The sequence below is a fragment of the Leucopleurus acutus genome (assembly GCF_964270905.1).
Source record: "Leucopleurus acutus genome assembly, chromosome: 20".
NCBI lineage: Eukaryota > Metazoa > Chordata > Mammalia > Artiodactyla > Delphinidae > Leucopleurus > Leucopleurus acutus.
The window spans coordinates 51,932,736-51,946,157 of NC_139162.1; the positions used below are offsets into that span (position 1 = coordinate 51,932,736).

General features: G+C 54.9%; 2 protein-coding genes across 2 annotated transcripts; one reads left to right on the forward strand and one right to left on the reverse strand.

Annotated features, from left to right (window-relative positions):
• Positions 1–1,157: 1,157 nt before the first annotated feature.
• On the forward strand, positions 1,158–4,488 carry PPP1R15A (protein phosphatase 1 regulatory subunit 15A). The gene is made up of 3 exons (XM_082863355.1): positions 1,158–1,360; positions 2,258–3,631; positions 4,068–4,488. The coding sequence occupies exons 2-3, from the start codon at positions 2,267–2,269 to the stop codon at positions 4,338–4,340; spliced, it is 1,638 nt and encodes a 545-aa protein (XP_082719481.1). The 5' UTR covers positions 1,158–1,360; positions 2,258–2,266; the 3' UTR covers positions 4,341–4,488.
• A 1,539-nt stretch (positions 4,489–6,027) lies between these two features.
• TULP2 (TUB like protein 2) lies at positions 6,028–13,030 on the reverse strand (the record flags this gene model as incomplete). The annotated part of the gene is made up of 12 exons (XM_082862685.1): positions 6,028–6,161; positions 6,446–6,617; positions 6,852–6,950; positions 7,036–7,150; positions 7,671–7,783; positions 8,922–9,233; positions 9,856–9,977; positions 10,717–10,833; positions 11,077–11,214; positions 11,901–12,027; positions 12,451–12,502; positions 12,957–13,030. 12 exons carry the CDS (start codon positions 13,028–13,030, stop codon positions 6,028–6,030), a joined length of 1,575 nt encoding a protein of 524 aa, XP_082718811.1.
• Between the last annotated feature and the right edge of the window lie 392 nt (positions 13,031–13,422).

A 13,422-nucleotide genomic window follows, 5' to 3' on the forward strand; every position in this document is an offset into this window, starting at 1 on the left:
CTCCAGGGCCTCAGTGGGCTGGTGGTAGTCAGGGGCCTAAGTCATGGGCACCACGCCCCTCCCCCGAAAGGAGATGGCTAGGATCTTGGAAGGGGTGGGGGCTGAGACTCCAGGGTACCTGGGAAGGTGTGAGCTAGGAGTCAGGACTCCGGAGCTGTGAATAGAGCTGGGGGTCTGGAAGTGTGGCTTTAAGTGGATGGACCTCCAGTGAGGAGGGAGTGGCCCCCGATCCCTGGGTGCTGGCGAGAGAATGGTCAAATGGCCAGTGTCAATCTCCACCTCAGATTCAGATGAAAATTCTCTTCTAGACTGAGGTTGACCCCCTCAGGAGGGAGACACGGGTTCTGGGTGTATTTTGAGGGAAAACATTACGGACCAGGTCAGGGGTGGGTGGTGCGGCGGGACTGGGGTTGTGTCCCTGGGCCTGGAATTTGTGGCAGAAGACCCCACTCTCCCATGAGGTTCCGTTGGTGCTCCCCAGCCAGAATTTCAGTTTGTGTAAGCAGAGGTTTTGTACAAATTTGAAGCAGGTGAAACCTAAGAGTGGAACCTTGTGCCTGAGACAGGGAAGGGGTCCGAGTTTCTGGTTTCATATCCCCTCACCACATATTTGTTGAGCACCTACTATGTGCCAGGCAGTGAGCAATGCAAGGTGCCCGCCTTCAGGGGGCTTACACATTCTGTCTTTTTTGCAATGAATCTAGACTCTGCTGTGACCACCTTGAGCAAGTGATTTCATTCCCAAGCCTCAGTTTCCCCATCTGTGAAATGGAAACAATAATACTCTCCCACACCGGGTAGGAAGCCGACCGGATGGGAAAGTGGGAGACTCTAGACTGGGGCCTGCTGGTTAAATAAGGGGGGAGGCATCTGTCTGCAACAGGGGTTACGCGAGCTCCCTCACTGCTTAAGCAGTTCACGCGTTTGAGTGATAGCTCTCTTGCTTGGGGCGTGGCCACGCTTGGAAACGCCGCCGCCGCCGTGACGTCACAAAGCCCGGAATCTCCGCGAGAAGTCCAACCTTGTTTTCCGTTCAGATCCTCACGTTTACGTTTCGAAACCCCGCCTCCCCTCTTGGCGTTAGCACGTCCGGCGGCGTTGGCCTATAAAAGCCCTGCGGGTAGCGTCAGCGCAAACCCGCTTAGTTTCCCACTTGTTTGTCTTTTTGCGTCTCCCGGCACGATCCCGCGCCCGTTTGTCGCGACAGCACTTGCAGCAGCCGGTGACAACTTGAGTCCCTGAGCCCAACGCCGGAGGGCGAGATGAACGCGCTGGCCTCCCGAGCCGTCCGAACCTGTGATCGCTTGTGGCAGCCCCAGCCGGCGCTCCTGCCCCCAGGGTGACGCACGGTCCCGAGCCGGTGAGTTGGGGGGTCGGAACACCTAGGTCCCCAGGGGTATGGGGGCTGGGGTCAGACTGCTGGTCAGTCATGAGGAGGGAGCTCGGACTTCAGGGTTCCGAAATAGGAGGGTTCGGGGCCCGGATTCCTGGGTCCTAAGGAGGGCCTGGGAACCTGAACTCTTGTGTATGGAGGGGTGGGACGGACCCTAGGGCTCAGACTTCGGAAGCAGAAGGAATTGGGAACTTGGAGTCCTGAGCCAGAGGGAGGAGGGTTCTGGGAGCCAGGCTCTTGGGTCCCCAATGAAGGAACCATCTGGGGATCGGAATTTTTGAGTCTCCGAGGGAGGAGGGTGATGGGGGTCTGATTTGTCAATCCTCAGGAAGGGGCGAAAAGCAGGGACCAGGACTTTGTCCCCAAGAGAAGCAAGTAGAGGACCTGTGTTCTCTCTTCTTGGGACTAGGACTTAATGGGTGAGAGCAGATGGGGCTAGGGGCTTGTTGAGACCCAGACTCTTGGGTATTGAGAGAAGAGGTGACGAAACAAGGGACAGAGATGGGAGTGGCTGGGATCAGAAAGGAATGTGGGGCAGGGACTCTCCTGTTGCTATTTGTGTTACTGTTTCCGTTGCTATGACTCAGGGTCATCCTCTGATACTATCCCCTAAATGGCTTCTAAACTTGATTCCTTTTTTTTTTTTTTTTTTTGCGGTACGCGGGCCTCTCACTGTTGTGGCTTCTCCCGTTGCGGAGCGCAGGCTCAGCGGCCATGGCTCACGGGCCCAGCCGCTCCGCGGCATGTGGGATCTTCCCGGACCGGGGCACGAACCCGTGTCCCCTGCATCGGCGGGAGGACTCTCAACCACTGCGCCACCAGGGAAGCCCCACTTGATTCCTTTTTTTTCTCCCTTTTTTCCAGTCCAGACAGATGGCCCCAGGCCAAGTGCCCCATCAGCCTGCCCCCTGGAGGGATACCCACCCCTACTACCTCGTGTCCCCGCTGGTGGGCCTTCTCAGCTGGGCCTGGAGCCACCTGAGAGGCCCAAGATCTCCAGAGCCCTGGTTGGTGGAAGCAGTAACCGGAACAGATCAGGGAGAAGCTGTCCCGGAGGGAGAAGCTAAGGCTTCTCTGGCCACTCACCATGCCCCCAAGGGCAGGCACCCTCAAGAGGAGACTGGAGACAGTGGAGCAGCTGAGAAGGATGGAGAAGCATCCCGGGGGGCCTGCCCTGACCTGGAAACCAAGTGTTCTCTTCTTGAAGCCTGGGGACTTTCAGATAATGATGACGAAGAGTATGGCAGGGAAGAAGCAACCAGTATCCCTAGAGAGCGGGGAAGTGAATTTATGGATGGCCAGCCTGCTCCCCTGTGCCCCAGCCTTCTGGTAACATCCCTGCAAGACCTTCCTCGGGAGGAGGAATCTAAGGAAGAAGGGGTTACTGAAGATGAAGAAGTGATCACGTTCTCTTTTCCTCCATCACCCTGGGAATGTTGTCCAGGGGTGGAGGAAGAGGAGGAGGATGAAGAAGCTGTAAATAAAGAAGCTCCTAGAACACCTGCCTCTCCCTTAGCTCTGGGGCCCAAGCCCAGAGCTTGGGTGTGCTGCCCCGTGGACGGAGCCACAGGGGAAGAAAGAACAGAGAATAAAGCAGCCACGAAGACCTCCATTTGCCCCCCATCTGCAGGCTCCCACCTCAGGGCCTGGGAGTGTTGGTCAGGAGAGGAGCCTGAGGAGGAGAAGCCCATAAAAGCTGAGAAAGGAGAAGCTGACCCAGAGCCACACTCCCCAGTTCCAGCCCAGAGCCCCCTGCTCAGGACCTGGCAGCACCAATCCAGTGAGATCACAGAGGAGGAAGAGGAGGAGGAGGACAGTGATTCAGGAGAAGCTGAGGCTTCCTCTTCCATCCCACACACAAGTGCCTTCCTGAGGGCCTGGGTGTACCGACCAGGAGAGGACACAGAGGAGGAAACTGAGTGTGAGGGTGAGAATGAGGATGAAGATGATGAATCAGAAGCAGCTGACTTGGAACCAAGTCCCTCCCTTCAGACCCAGAGTGCCCTCTTCAGGGACCGGATATATCAGCCTGGAGAGGAAACAGAGGGAGGGGAAGCTGCCACAGAGTGGGGAGAAGCTGAGCCCTGCCCCTTCCGAGTGGCCATCTATTTACCTGGAGAGAAGGCCCCACCTCCTTGGGCTCCTCCTCGGCTGCCCCTCCGTCTGCAAATGCGCCTCAAGTCTGCAGAAACCCCCACCAAGCATCGGGACCCTGAGCCTCCCCTGAAGACCAGAAAGGTGGGTGCTGAGGGCTCAGATTCTTGAGGTTAGCGAGGGGAGGGCTGGGAGCTGGAACTCCTGGGCCTGGGGGCCAAAGGGCTGGAGGCCCCGATTCCTGGGTCCCCCGTGTTGCAGAGGGTTGCATGTGAGCTCCGTTGGGACGGCTGTGTTCACTGTAATGCAATCCTTTGCAAGAGGCTGGGCCCTTGTGGGATGAAGGAGCAGCTGTGCTGATGTCAACCCCAGGGAACTACCTCCATCTTCAGTGAGTCAGATGGAGGATCCGCTGGTGGGTGAATGACTAGCCAGATAACAAGCGCTGTTGTGCAGCTAATTTTTGTTTGGTTCTCTCTCTCTGTCTCCCTGCCTCTCCCCACACCCCGCAACCTGTGGCCGTTTGTATATTGTGTCTGTATCTCTGTGTCTCCCCATGTCTGTGACGGTCCATCTCCAGGTGCGCTTCTCTGAGAAGGTCTCCGTCCATCTCCTGGCTGTCTGGGCGGGACCCGCCCAGGCCGCCCGCAGAGGCCCCTGGGAGCAGTTCGCCCGGGATCGCAGCCGCTTTGCCCGACGCATCGCCCAAGCCCAAGAGGAGCTGGGTCCCTACCTCACCCCTGCCGCCCGGGCCAGGGCCTGGGCACGCCTCGGGAACCCTCCCACTTCTCTGGCCACCATACCTGCCCCTACCCCAACCTTACCCATGTCCCCATGCAGACCACACCTTTGAGCCACATTCTGGCCTCTCCATCTCCTCCCTGTGTGTCTCCTTGCCTGGACCTCAGTGGGAGGCGTGGCTAAGATGAAGTAGTTTTCGTGTTATTAACTATTTATTTTTAAGTGTTGATTTATATAAGGAATAAAGCTTTTCATAGTGAGCAGCGTCTCCGTGTGTGTCTGAACTGACACCATCCACTACTCCTGGGTCCCCAAAACAGTTGCGAGAGAACAGCATAAAGGCGAGCCTCTCAATAGAGGATAAATTACATTTCCCATCATCCCTCTTCCCATTCCGAGGCTTCTTTTGAACTAAGGACTGGTGGGTTTTGTCGTTTTTCTTTGGCTTCCACCTATATTTGATTAAACCCCGGACAGTTATCTCCCCAAGGCAGCTGGGAACTGGACTCACCAAAAAAGGGTTAAGCTCCAGTTTTCTGTGTGTCCTTGGAATACAAAGACTCATCCTCCTACTGGCAGATGTGGTGAGTTCCTCAAGGCTTTCACATTTATGAGTGGGCCTGATTTCACATTTATAAATCATGTGTCCATAGACTCAGTTTCCTTATCTGTAAAATGCGGCTAACAATTGCACACACCTTATGAGTTTGTAAGGCCCCAAAGGAAGTCATAATTAAAACAATGTTTGTCAAATAACATAAGTGTTGGCTAGTATTTATTCTCACTTTCATGGATGTCTTCCAATTACCCATCCTACTTTACCTCACCAGCTTAGAACTCTTCACAGCAGTTCAAACAAAAGTGGCCGGGGGTGGGGGGTGGGGGGCTTCCCTGGTGACTCAGTGGTTAAGAATCCGCCTGCCAATGCAGGGCACACGGGTTCGGGTTCGAGCCCTGGTCTGGAAAGATCCCACATGCCATGGAGCAACTAAGCCCGTGCACCACAACTACTGAGCCTGCGCTCTAGAGCCTACATGCCACAACTACTGAGCCTGCGTGCCACAACTACTGAGCCTGCGTGCCGCAACTACTGAAGCCCATGTGGCTAGAGCCCATGCTCCGCAACAAGAGAAGCCACCGGGATGAGAAGCCCACGCACCACAACGAAGAGTAGCCCCTGCTCGCCACAACTAGAGAAAGCCGGCGCACAGCAATGAAGACCCAACACAGCCAAAAATAAAAAATAAAAGTAATAAATAAATAAAATTAATTAGTTAATTAAAAAAAAAAAAGAATGGCCCAAACATCCTGCACCCTATCCAGCCTCACACCTTGTCCCTCCCCATTGGTTCCCCAGGCTCCTGCTACACTATCCTTTCATTCCCAAACCGACCAAGCCCCCTTCCACCTTAAGACCGCTGTATGAGCTGTGGCTACTGTCTGTTCCCGTCCCTGACCCCTCTGGCTCAGCTAGTTCCTTGTGATTCTTCAAATGTAGATGAAATTTTTTTTTTTTAAAGAGATATCTTGCTCTGACCCACCCAACTTGTGTGCCTTCCTCATTCATAGCAGACGAGCATTTTGATTTTTTTTGTTGTTTAAGACCCATCCCCCATGATCGGACTGTGATTTCAGGAGAGCAAGTGCTGCCGAACAGCCCACTGCCTAGAGCACAGGACGGGGCACTCAGGCGGCGTCTAATAAGTGTTGGTTATTAGTAAACTGGTGCAAAAGAAGGCACGCTGGGGCCCTTTCTCCAAATGAGCAGGCACACAAGCTGATGAGAGTATTTCATTGAACTACTCACATGCCAGCTTCCCATCGAAACTGGACAAGCAGATGGCGAAGGCTTGGAGCGGACAAAGTGGGAAGCGGAAGTCCATGGTGAACGTGTCTGGGGCTACGCGACCGAACTGGAGCACCAGGTAGTCCGCTGAGAAGGAAGTCAGGAACTAAGGGGACCGGGTGTCATTTCCCTGCCGCGGGCCTCTGAGCCGCGAGAACTACGACTCCCGAGAGGCTGTGCGGCGCCCTCACTATGCGCGGAATCCTCCGAAAGTGCAGTTTATATGGCAGAGGGCCTTGTAAACTACGCTTCCCAATAGGCTTTGCAATAGCGTGGAGTCGGCCCTGCCTAGAAAAACGCTCAAGTGCTAATGGGAGAAGTAGTTCTTGTCCTGCTCCCTTGCCCAGGTAAACCAGTTCCTAGGAACTCACGGTCATCCGGATGCACGATCTGGAAGTTCTTGATCGAGGTCCTAGTGACGCGACCATGAAAATTGAGCACGTAGGCGCCGCTCTCGTCGCTCCACGATGGGGCTTTATTTTGCAGCAGGACCAGCCCCTGGTTGGCCCCCCGTTGGAGGCGACTCAATAGCGACTCCTGTTCCTAGAGGGTAAAGTGGGGACGTGGTTAACCAACTACCAACCAGCTTTTTTCCTCCAGACGCAGAATTTTGAGTCCCTAGGCTCTCCTTCCTGAGAAACAAGTCTGACACAGTCCTCCCGGCTTCATATATGACCTTATGCAGTCCATCGGCTCCCTCTCCCCTTAGGACCTATGGCCGGTCCCCCAGCCCTTCCTCCCCATTGACCCAGAGACACTCAACCTTGGCGGACTCACATTTTGTGGCTGGACACTGATTCTCTGGTTCTGGGCGTCGATTCCTGGAATGATCACAGTCATTTTCCGGGGCCCTCGGAATCCCAAGATGTTGGTCTCCTGAGGGTAGTATGCTCCATTTGGCCTTCTTCTTTCTCCCTCCCCACCGTCCTGCTCCACTCTCTCTCGTCTCCCAGACACTCACATAACACACAGCCCCCAGCTCCTCCCTGATCCGAGCAGTCTCTGGGACAAAATTCTTCCTTTCTGGATTCACCCCATTGTCGAAGATGGTGAATTTGGTGCCCAAGACATTAGATCTGCTCCAGGAGGGAAGTGGTCAGATAAACATAATAATTATTCCTATTTTACATTAACTGCTTTCCCATGTCATCTCATGAACTCTTCCGATCAATCCTCTACAAAAGATTCATGTCCCATGTTCCATGTATCTAGTCCCAGCCCCCTCTCTTTCTTTGGTGAGCCATGATTTTAGCCTCCTGCCTTGGCCCTTTAGGAACGCCCTTCCAAGACAAAAGAACTCACATATCCCAGCCCTCTTCTCCCACAGGAACTTAGGAATGCCAGCCCCGTGTCTCTCAAGAAGTCAAATGTCTTAAATGCCAGCCTCTGCTCCAAAGCCTTCAGTTCTATTCCCAACCACCCTGGGGTTGCAACTTGAAGAACTACAAAACCCATCAGTCCCCAAGAGAAAAAATTGTAGGGCAGGTGGAACTTGTACTCTACAGCCCGCTGGGAAATGTAGTTCAATTGTCCCCTTCCCCCCCAACCCCCGGCCCTCTGCCACCTGTTTATCACACACATCAGGACTCTGCCCACCTGACTTTGCCCACAAAATTTTCCCCATCCCGAGATAGGTCTGTGGGGTCCAGGGAGACGAGGTAATTAGAGGTTTTGCTCCTTTTTCTCTTGCGCCCAGCCAGAAGGAAGTGCTGTGGATGTGAGAAACAGCCCATTAGAATCGATTTCTGGTATTTGGCTAGGGCGAGGGGTCCAAAGACAAGGAAACACCAGGTCCCCAAGACAGAGGAAAGGGTAATGGAGCAATAAGCGTCCCAAGGCTTGCTGGGAGATGCGGTTCTCACTGAAGGAAGTCATCAGCTGGGTCCTGAATGGGGAGCTTCATTTCACATCTTTTTTTTTTTTTTTTTTTTTTGCGGTACGCGGGCCTGTCACTGTTGTGGCCTCTCCCGTTGCGGAGCACAGGCTCCGGACGCGCAGGCTCAGCGGCCATGGCTCATGGGCCCAGCCGCTCCGCGGCACGCGGGATCTTCCCGGACCGGGGCACGAACCCGTGTCCCCTGCATCGGCAGGCGGACTCTCAACCACTGCGCCACCAGGGAAGCCCCATTTCACATCTTAATATCTGCCCCTTATTCCTTCGGCCATTGGGTTCAGGGTTGGGGCTGAGCCCAGGGAGGGGCGAGCCTGACTGGCAGGCAGGGCCTGGCTTTGGAGAATAGGGAAGAGCCTCACTTGGAACATCGCAGCAGGACTTCAGTACGTGTTTCATCGGGGAAAAACCAGGTCTGGCACTGAGTAGGGGAAAAGCCTCTTTCTGGGAGAGAATGAGTAATTGAGGAGAAGCGGCCACACTTGAGACAGGAATGGCCAGACTGAGAGGGGAGTCGCTTGGCTTTGGGTGGAAAATCCACGAAGCAAGGGGCTTGGCTCCTGAGAGGCGGGGCCTGTCCCAGGATTGGGTGGGGCCTGATAACACAGAAGGCTCACTGAGGGACCTGACTTGGATCGAAAAAGATGAGGTCAGTACCTCACGAGGGTCTGTAAGGGGTGGGGCTTGGGACCTTCCGACAGGGCGCGGCCTAGCCTTGAGAAAGGCGGGCCCAACTCGAGAGTGGACAGGGCTGGATTATGGGATGGGGAGGGCCTATCGGGCTCTGAGAGGAAAGAATCCTAGTGCTGTGAAGGGCAGGACTTGGCGCTGGAGCTGACTAGTCCTAGTTCAATGACGAGCAAGGCCTGGATTCGCCTAAGTCTTAACCTCGCTCAGAAAGGGGCGGGACTTGCCCTTGGGAGGTGGGACTTGCTTCCGAGGCTACCAGACCGCACCTTTCGGCCGTCGGCCGCCTCCAGGTAGAGATAGTAGAAAGGGAACATGCCCTTGTCTACCCCGCGCTTGTCGCGGCTGATGTGACACTGCACCGTGCGACCGCGCAGCGCTGGCCGCAGCACATACGCTTCCATGTCCTCGCCCAGCCGAGGGCCTGGGGCGCGGGGAGGCCAGCGGAGCGAGCTCCCCACATCGCTGTTGCCCGCGCCGCCCGCGCCTTCCGGGGCCTCGGACACCCCTTCGTCGGTCGCCCATGGGGAGCTCCTCACTGTAGACTCCGACTCCTCTTTCTTCTCTTGCAGGTCTTCGCCCTAGCCCACGTGCCAAATTCAAGTTGAGGGACAGCCGAGACCCGCCCTCCCCCCTCCCAACGCCTTGCCAACTAGCGATTGGCCATTCCAACTCAGGGTTACGCCCTCTTTCGACCGAGTTTTCTGTCTATTGGTCAAGCATCTAAGCCACTTTCTGATTGGCCAGTACATTCAAGGGGCCCACCCCACCAAGCCCTCTTCAAGTGTTGATTGGCCAGCACCATTAGCCTCCCTCTGCAGCCACACCCATTCCACCTACCGATTTGAGAATGCCTTTGAAAGCATTGCCCATTCCTCTAATACCAATGTTCATTGGGTCTACTCAACTGAAACTATCTCACTTTCATCAGTAGCAAAGTGAGTGCCAGTTGGCCCTTTCTCACCCTTTCCAAAGCTCGCTGCCTTTCGAGGGGCTGGGTTTTAATGTATATACTCACATCAATTCAAATCCTCTAGATTGACTCAATAAATGGTGCGCCTCTGCTAGCCCAAACATAACAGGTTCCACTCACCAGTAAAAAGGGCCCTTGACTGGGCTGCAGAATTTTAGAGTCCCGTCCCCACTAGAGTCCGAAACTAGCCCTCCTCCTCCTATGTCCTTATTGCCTGTGCCACCTCCCACCTTGTTGGAGGCTAAGTCTCCATGGCCCCCGTCACCAACCATTCCAGGGTTTGGTCTCGGACTGGGCACCTCGTGTTCATCTCCAACATCCTGGGATTCGCTCTCGTCCTCAGCACTGCCCCCTAAAGGGTGGAAGAAGCCCGAAGAAGACTGAGCTCAGGACACCTGGGTCCCAGGAGCTCGGGACAAGGTCATCAGTGCTAGCTGGAGAAGGCCAGAACCCCTGGGTTTCCGAACCCTACTGTCTTTGACTGCTCTCTGGATCTAAGGACAGGGAGTAGTTAGAGTCCTCTCTTTCCCATGTCCCACAGAGAGCATCCGGGAGGAGGGAGCGAAGTTTGGAGTGGTAACCCAGAGTCCTGTTATTGAAATCGTTGATCATGTCATGAGAATAAAAGGAAATGTCACCACAGTGGAATATTAAGAAATAAAAAGGAATGAAATACTGATAATGCTACAACATAGATGAACATTGAAAGCATGCTAAGCAAAAGAAGTCAATCACAAACGATTATATACTGTATTATTATACATATGAATATAGAAATATCCAAAATAGGCAAATCTAAAGAGACAGAAATTAGATTAGTGGTTACTTAGGTCTGGGAGAAATTGTGGGGGGGGGGGTTGACTGATAAAAGGTATAGGGCTTTCTTTTGTGGGTGATGATAATGTTCTAGAATTCATTGTGGTAATTGTTGCACATCTTGGTAAATATACTGAAAACCATGGAATTGTAAACTTTAAATGAGTGAATTGTATAGTATGTGAAATATAACTCGACAAAGCTGTTACCAAAAAGGGGGAGGATTTGCCACATGGACCAGGGGACCAGATTTCACCCAATGTCCCAGAAATTACCAGGTCGTTGGCGGGCTGGCCAACCCCTGCGCCGAGTCCCCGGAGGCTCTTCATAAGGAGGTGGTGAGGCAGGAATATCCTCCACGGAGACTTCCTCCAACTCGAGATCGGAACTGCCTGGTAATCAGGATGGGGGGGCGGGTCTGGAGACTGGGATTTCTGAATACTGGGGGAGGAGAGGGCTGGAGATTCAGATTCTTGCGTGTTGGAGAAGGAGAAGGTTCAGGACCTGGACTCCTTGGTGTGAAGGAAACGGGGCCCCTGGGGGTCCTTTGGAGAGCAAGGACTGAGGTTCCAGACTCCTGGGTTCTAGCGGGAGTGGAGTTCCAGTGTATAGGCGGCCCAGGGATTTGAGATTACCTGTTTCTGTCGGCGATACCAGGGGTCCACGGTCGCCACTGCCATCTCCACCGCAGCTCACGGTGCTCAGGACACTGCGGGCACCAGGGCGCAGATGTGTCTCTGGCACGTTCTCCTGAAGGAAAGGGTTCCCGGGGCCTGGGAGAAGGTACGGCGAGGCCCATTAACACGATGTACAAATTCCGGTCATCTGAGAAGATCCGCCTCCTCACTGGTCTCCGAGATATCTTCCCTGATTAACTGACTACCCAAACCCCCAAGACCCACTCAGGACCCTAACTCCATCCCAAGACTCAAACAAGCACAGCCCTACCGCTAAATTGTCTCGATTCCGCGTGTAAACAATCTCACGCGGGCTCTCCAGTACCTCGGCTCTAAATAACCCAGTCCCAGCCCTCGGGCTTCGCCTACTTCAGCAGTGAGGTTTCTTCTGCCTAACTGCAACCCGGAGCTTTTCCAGGCCCCGCCCCAGCACTTTCTGGGCGGTCCCCAGCTGCCCCAGGCTCCGCCCCGGAGCTCTAACAAGCCCAATCACAGGACTCTTTCGGGCCCTACCTCTAGTTGCACCACACCCCGCACCCGTGCTCTCCCTGACCCCGCCCCCGAACTCTCACAGGTCCTTCCCCTGGGCCCTCACAGGCCCTGCACTCAGGCTCTCCTGGGCTCCACCCAAGGGTTCTGTCAGGCCCCGCTCTCGTGCTCTACAAGTCCCCGCACCAGGGCTCCGCCAGGCCCTTCCCGTCTAAGCCCTTTAGGCTCCGCACTCCCACAGACCCCTCCCTCCAGGGCTGTGCTCCTGCCCGACCCTGGGAACCTTTCCTCACCGCTGTCACCCGAGAAGCGCTCCTCCCGCTGCCGCGGTCGCCGGGGCCGCAGGGAAGCGTCAGGATTGGCCTGAACCATGAGGGGCTCTTGGCGCTTCCGTCGCTGCTTCATCTCAAACAACCGCCGCTGCGCGAGCGGGAAAAGGGTGTATGGGCGGGAATGGGAGGGTTGCAACCGGACCAGAAGACATGGGTGAAAGGGGGCCTGGGGCAAGGGGCGTCCTGCGTCGGTGGGAGAGTTCCAGGCCTTCAGTCCCTCAGCAACTCCTTCCTTAGATCCAGGAGTCCTGGCTCCCAGGCCCCTCCTCCCCCAGGACCTAGGAGTCCTGCTCTCCAGAACCCTTGTTCCTTAGAAATTTTGGAGTCTCATCACCAAGGTTTGCTACTTGAGATCCCAAATTCCTATTTGCTCATTTCCCAATTGCAAAACTTGAGGCTCCGAGAGAACCAACGAGGACCAGGAGTCCCAGAGCAAGTCCTGGGGGTGGGGCCCCTGGGGAGGTATGGAAGATGGAAGAGTCGGGGGTGGCAGGATTCCCGAGCACAGTACCTGCTGTTCCAGCTTCTGCAGCCTCATGGCGGCAAGCTCATCCCGCAGGGCCCTGAGAGAGGTGCAGGTTCACAGTGATAGCAAGCAGGGCACCCTGGTTGCCCAAGAGCCCCTCCCCTTCTTCCCCCTGACCAACTTAGGGTTCTGAACATTTGTGAGGACACAGAAGAGGCAGAACCTGAGCTTGCTCCACCAGTTCTGAAGCTCTTTCTCACAGCACTGGCCTGTCTAGAATCCAGGAGTCAGAGATCCCAGGCCCCTCCTGTCCCAGGACTCAAACCCCCCATCCCTTCCTCTTTCAGACCCAGGAGTCCTCATTTATAGCTCCCTCCCTTTAGGTAGGACCCAGAAATCCAAGCCCCCAGGCCCTTCCTGCAAGGCCAATGGTGCTGAACCTGCAAACATCATTATGAGACCAGAGCTGAGTAGGTGTGGGCATAATCAGACTTTGAGCTCCCCCTTGCACCCCCATCTCCACCCCTGCCCATCTCATTTCCCCCACTCACTCTTTCTTCCATGTGTCATTCTCCTGAGACATCCTGGAGAAGCAAAATGAGGAGTCAGGACCCAGACCCAACATCCCAATGGACTCTTCCCTTCAACACCTGATCTTAAGCTTTACATTTTCCCCTGACCCAGGCAGCCCGAATTCCAGCACCAACACTTGCTAGGGACCCAGCAGCCTGTTTCCAGCTTTCGTCACTATCAGGAGCCCAGGAGTCCAGCTCTCTCTTCCCCAAATACCTACCTCTCTCCTTCACCCAGACATGAGAACTCAGGACTCTGGACCCCAAACACCCCATCCCCAGTGATTCTAGACCCCCAGCACCCACCTCCCTAGGATCCTGGAGACTCCCTTTCCTCCTCTCGTGCCTGGAGAGGCTTTTCACATTCACACCTCAGTTCCTTGCCTCTCTGGCCAATCTCTAAACATACCTGACCCTATCTTTGGGAACAAGTGACATAATCTCT

Excerpts from the sequence above, each read along its gene's own strand:
- PPP1R15A (XM_082863355.1), top strand. The coding sequence starts at position 2,267 with ATGGCCCCAGGCCAAGTGCCCCATCAGCCTGCCCCCTGGAGGGATACC. Across the intron at positions 3,632-4,067 it reads CTCCCCTGAAGACCAGAAAG|GTGCGCTTCTCTGAGAAGGT; the intron begins GTGGGTGCTGAG and ends GTCCATCTCCAG.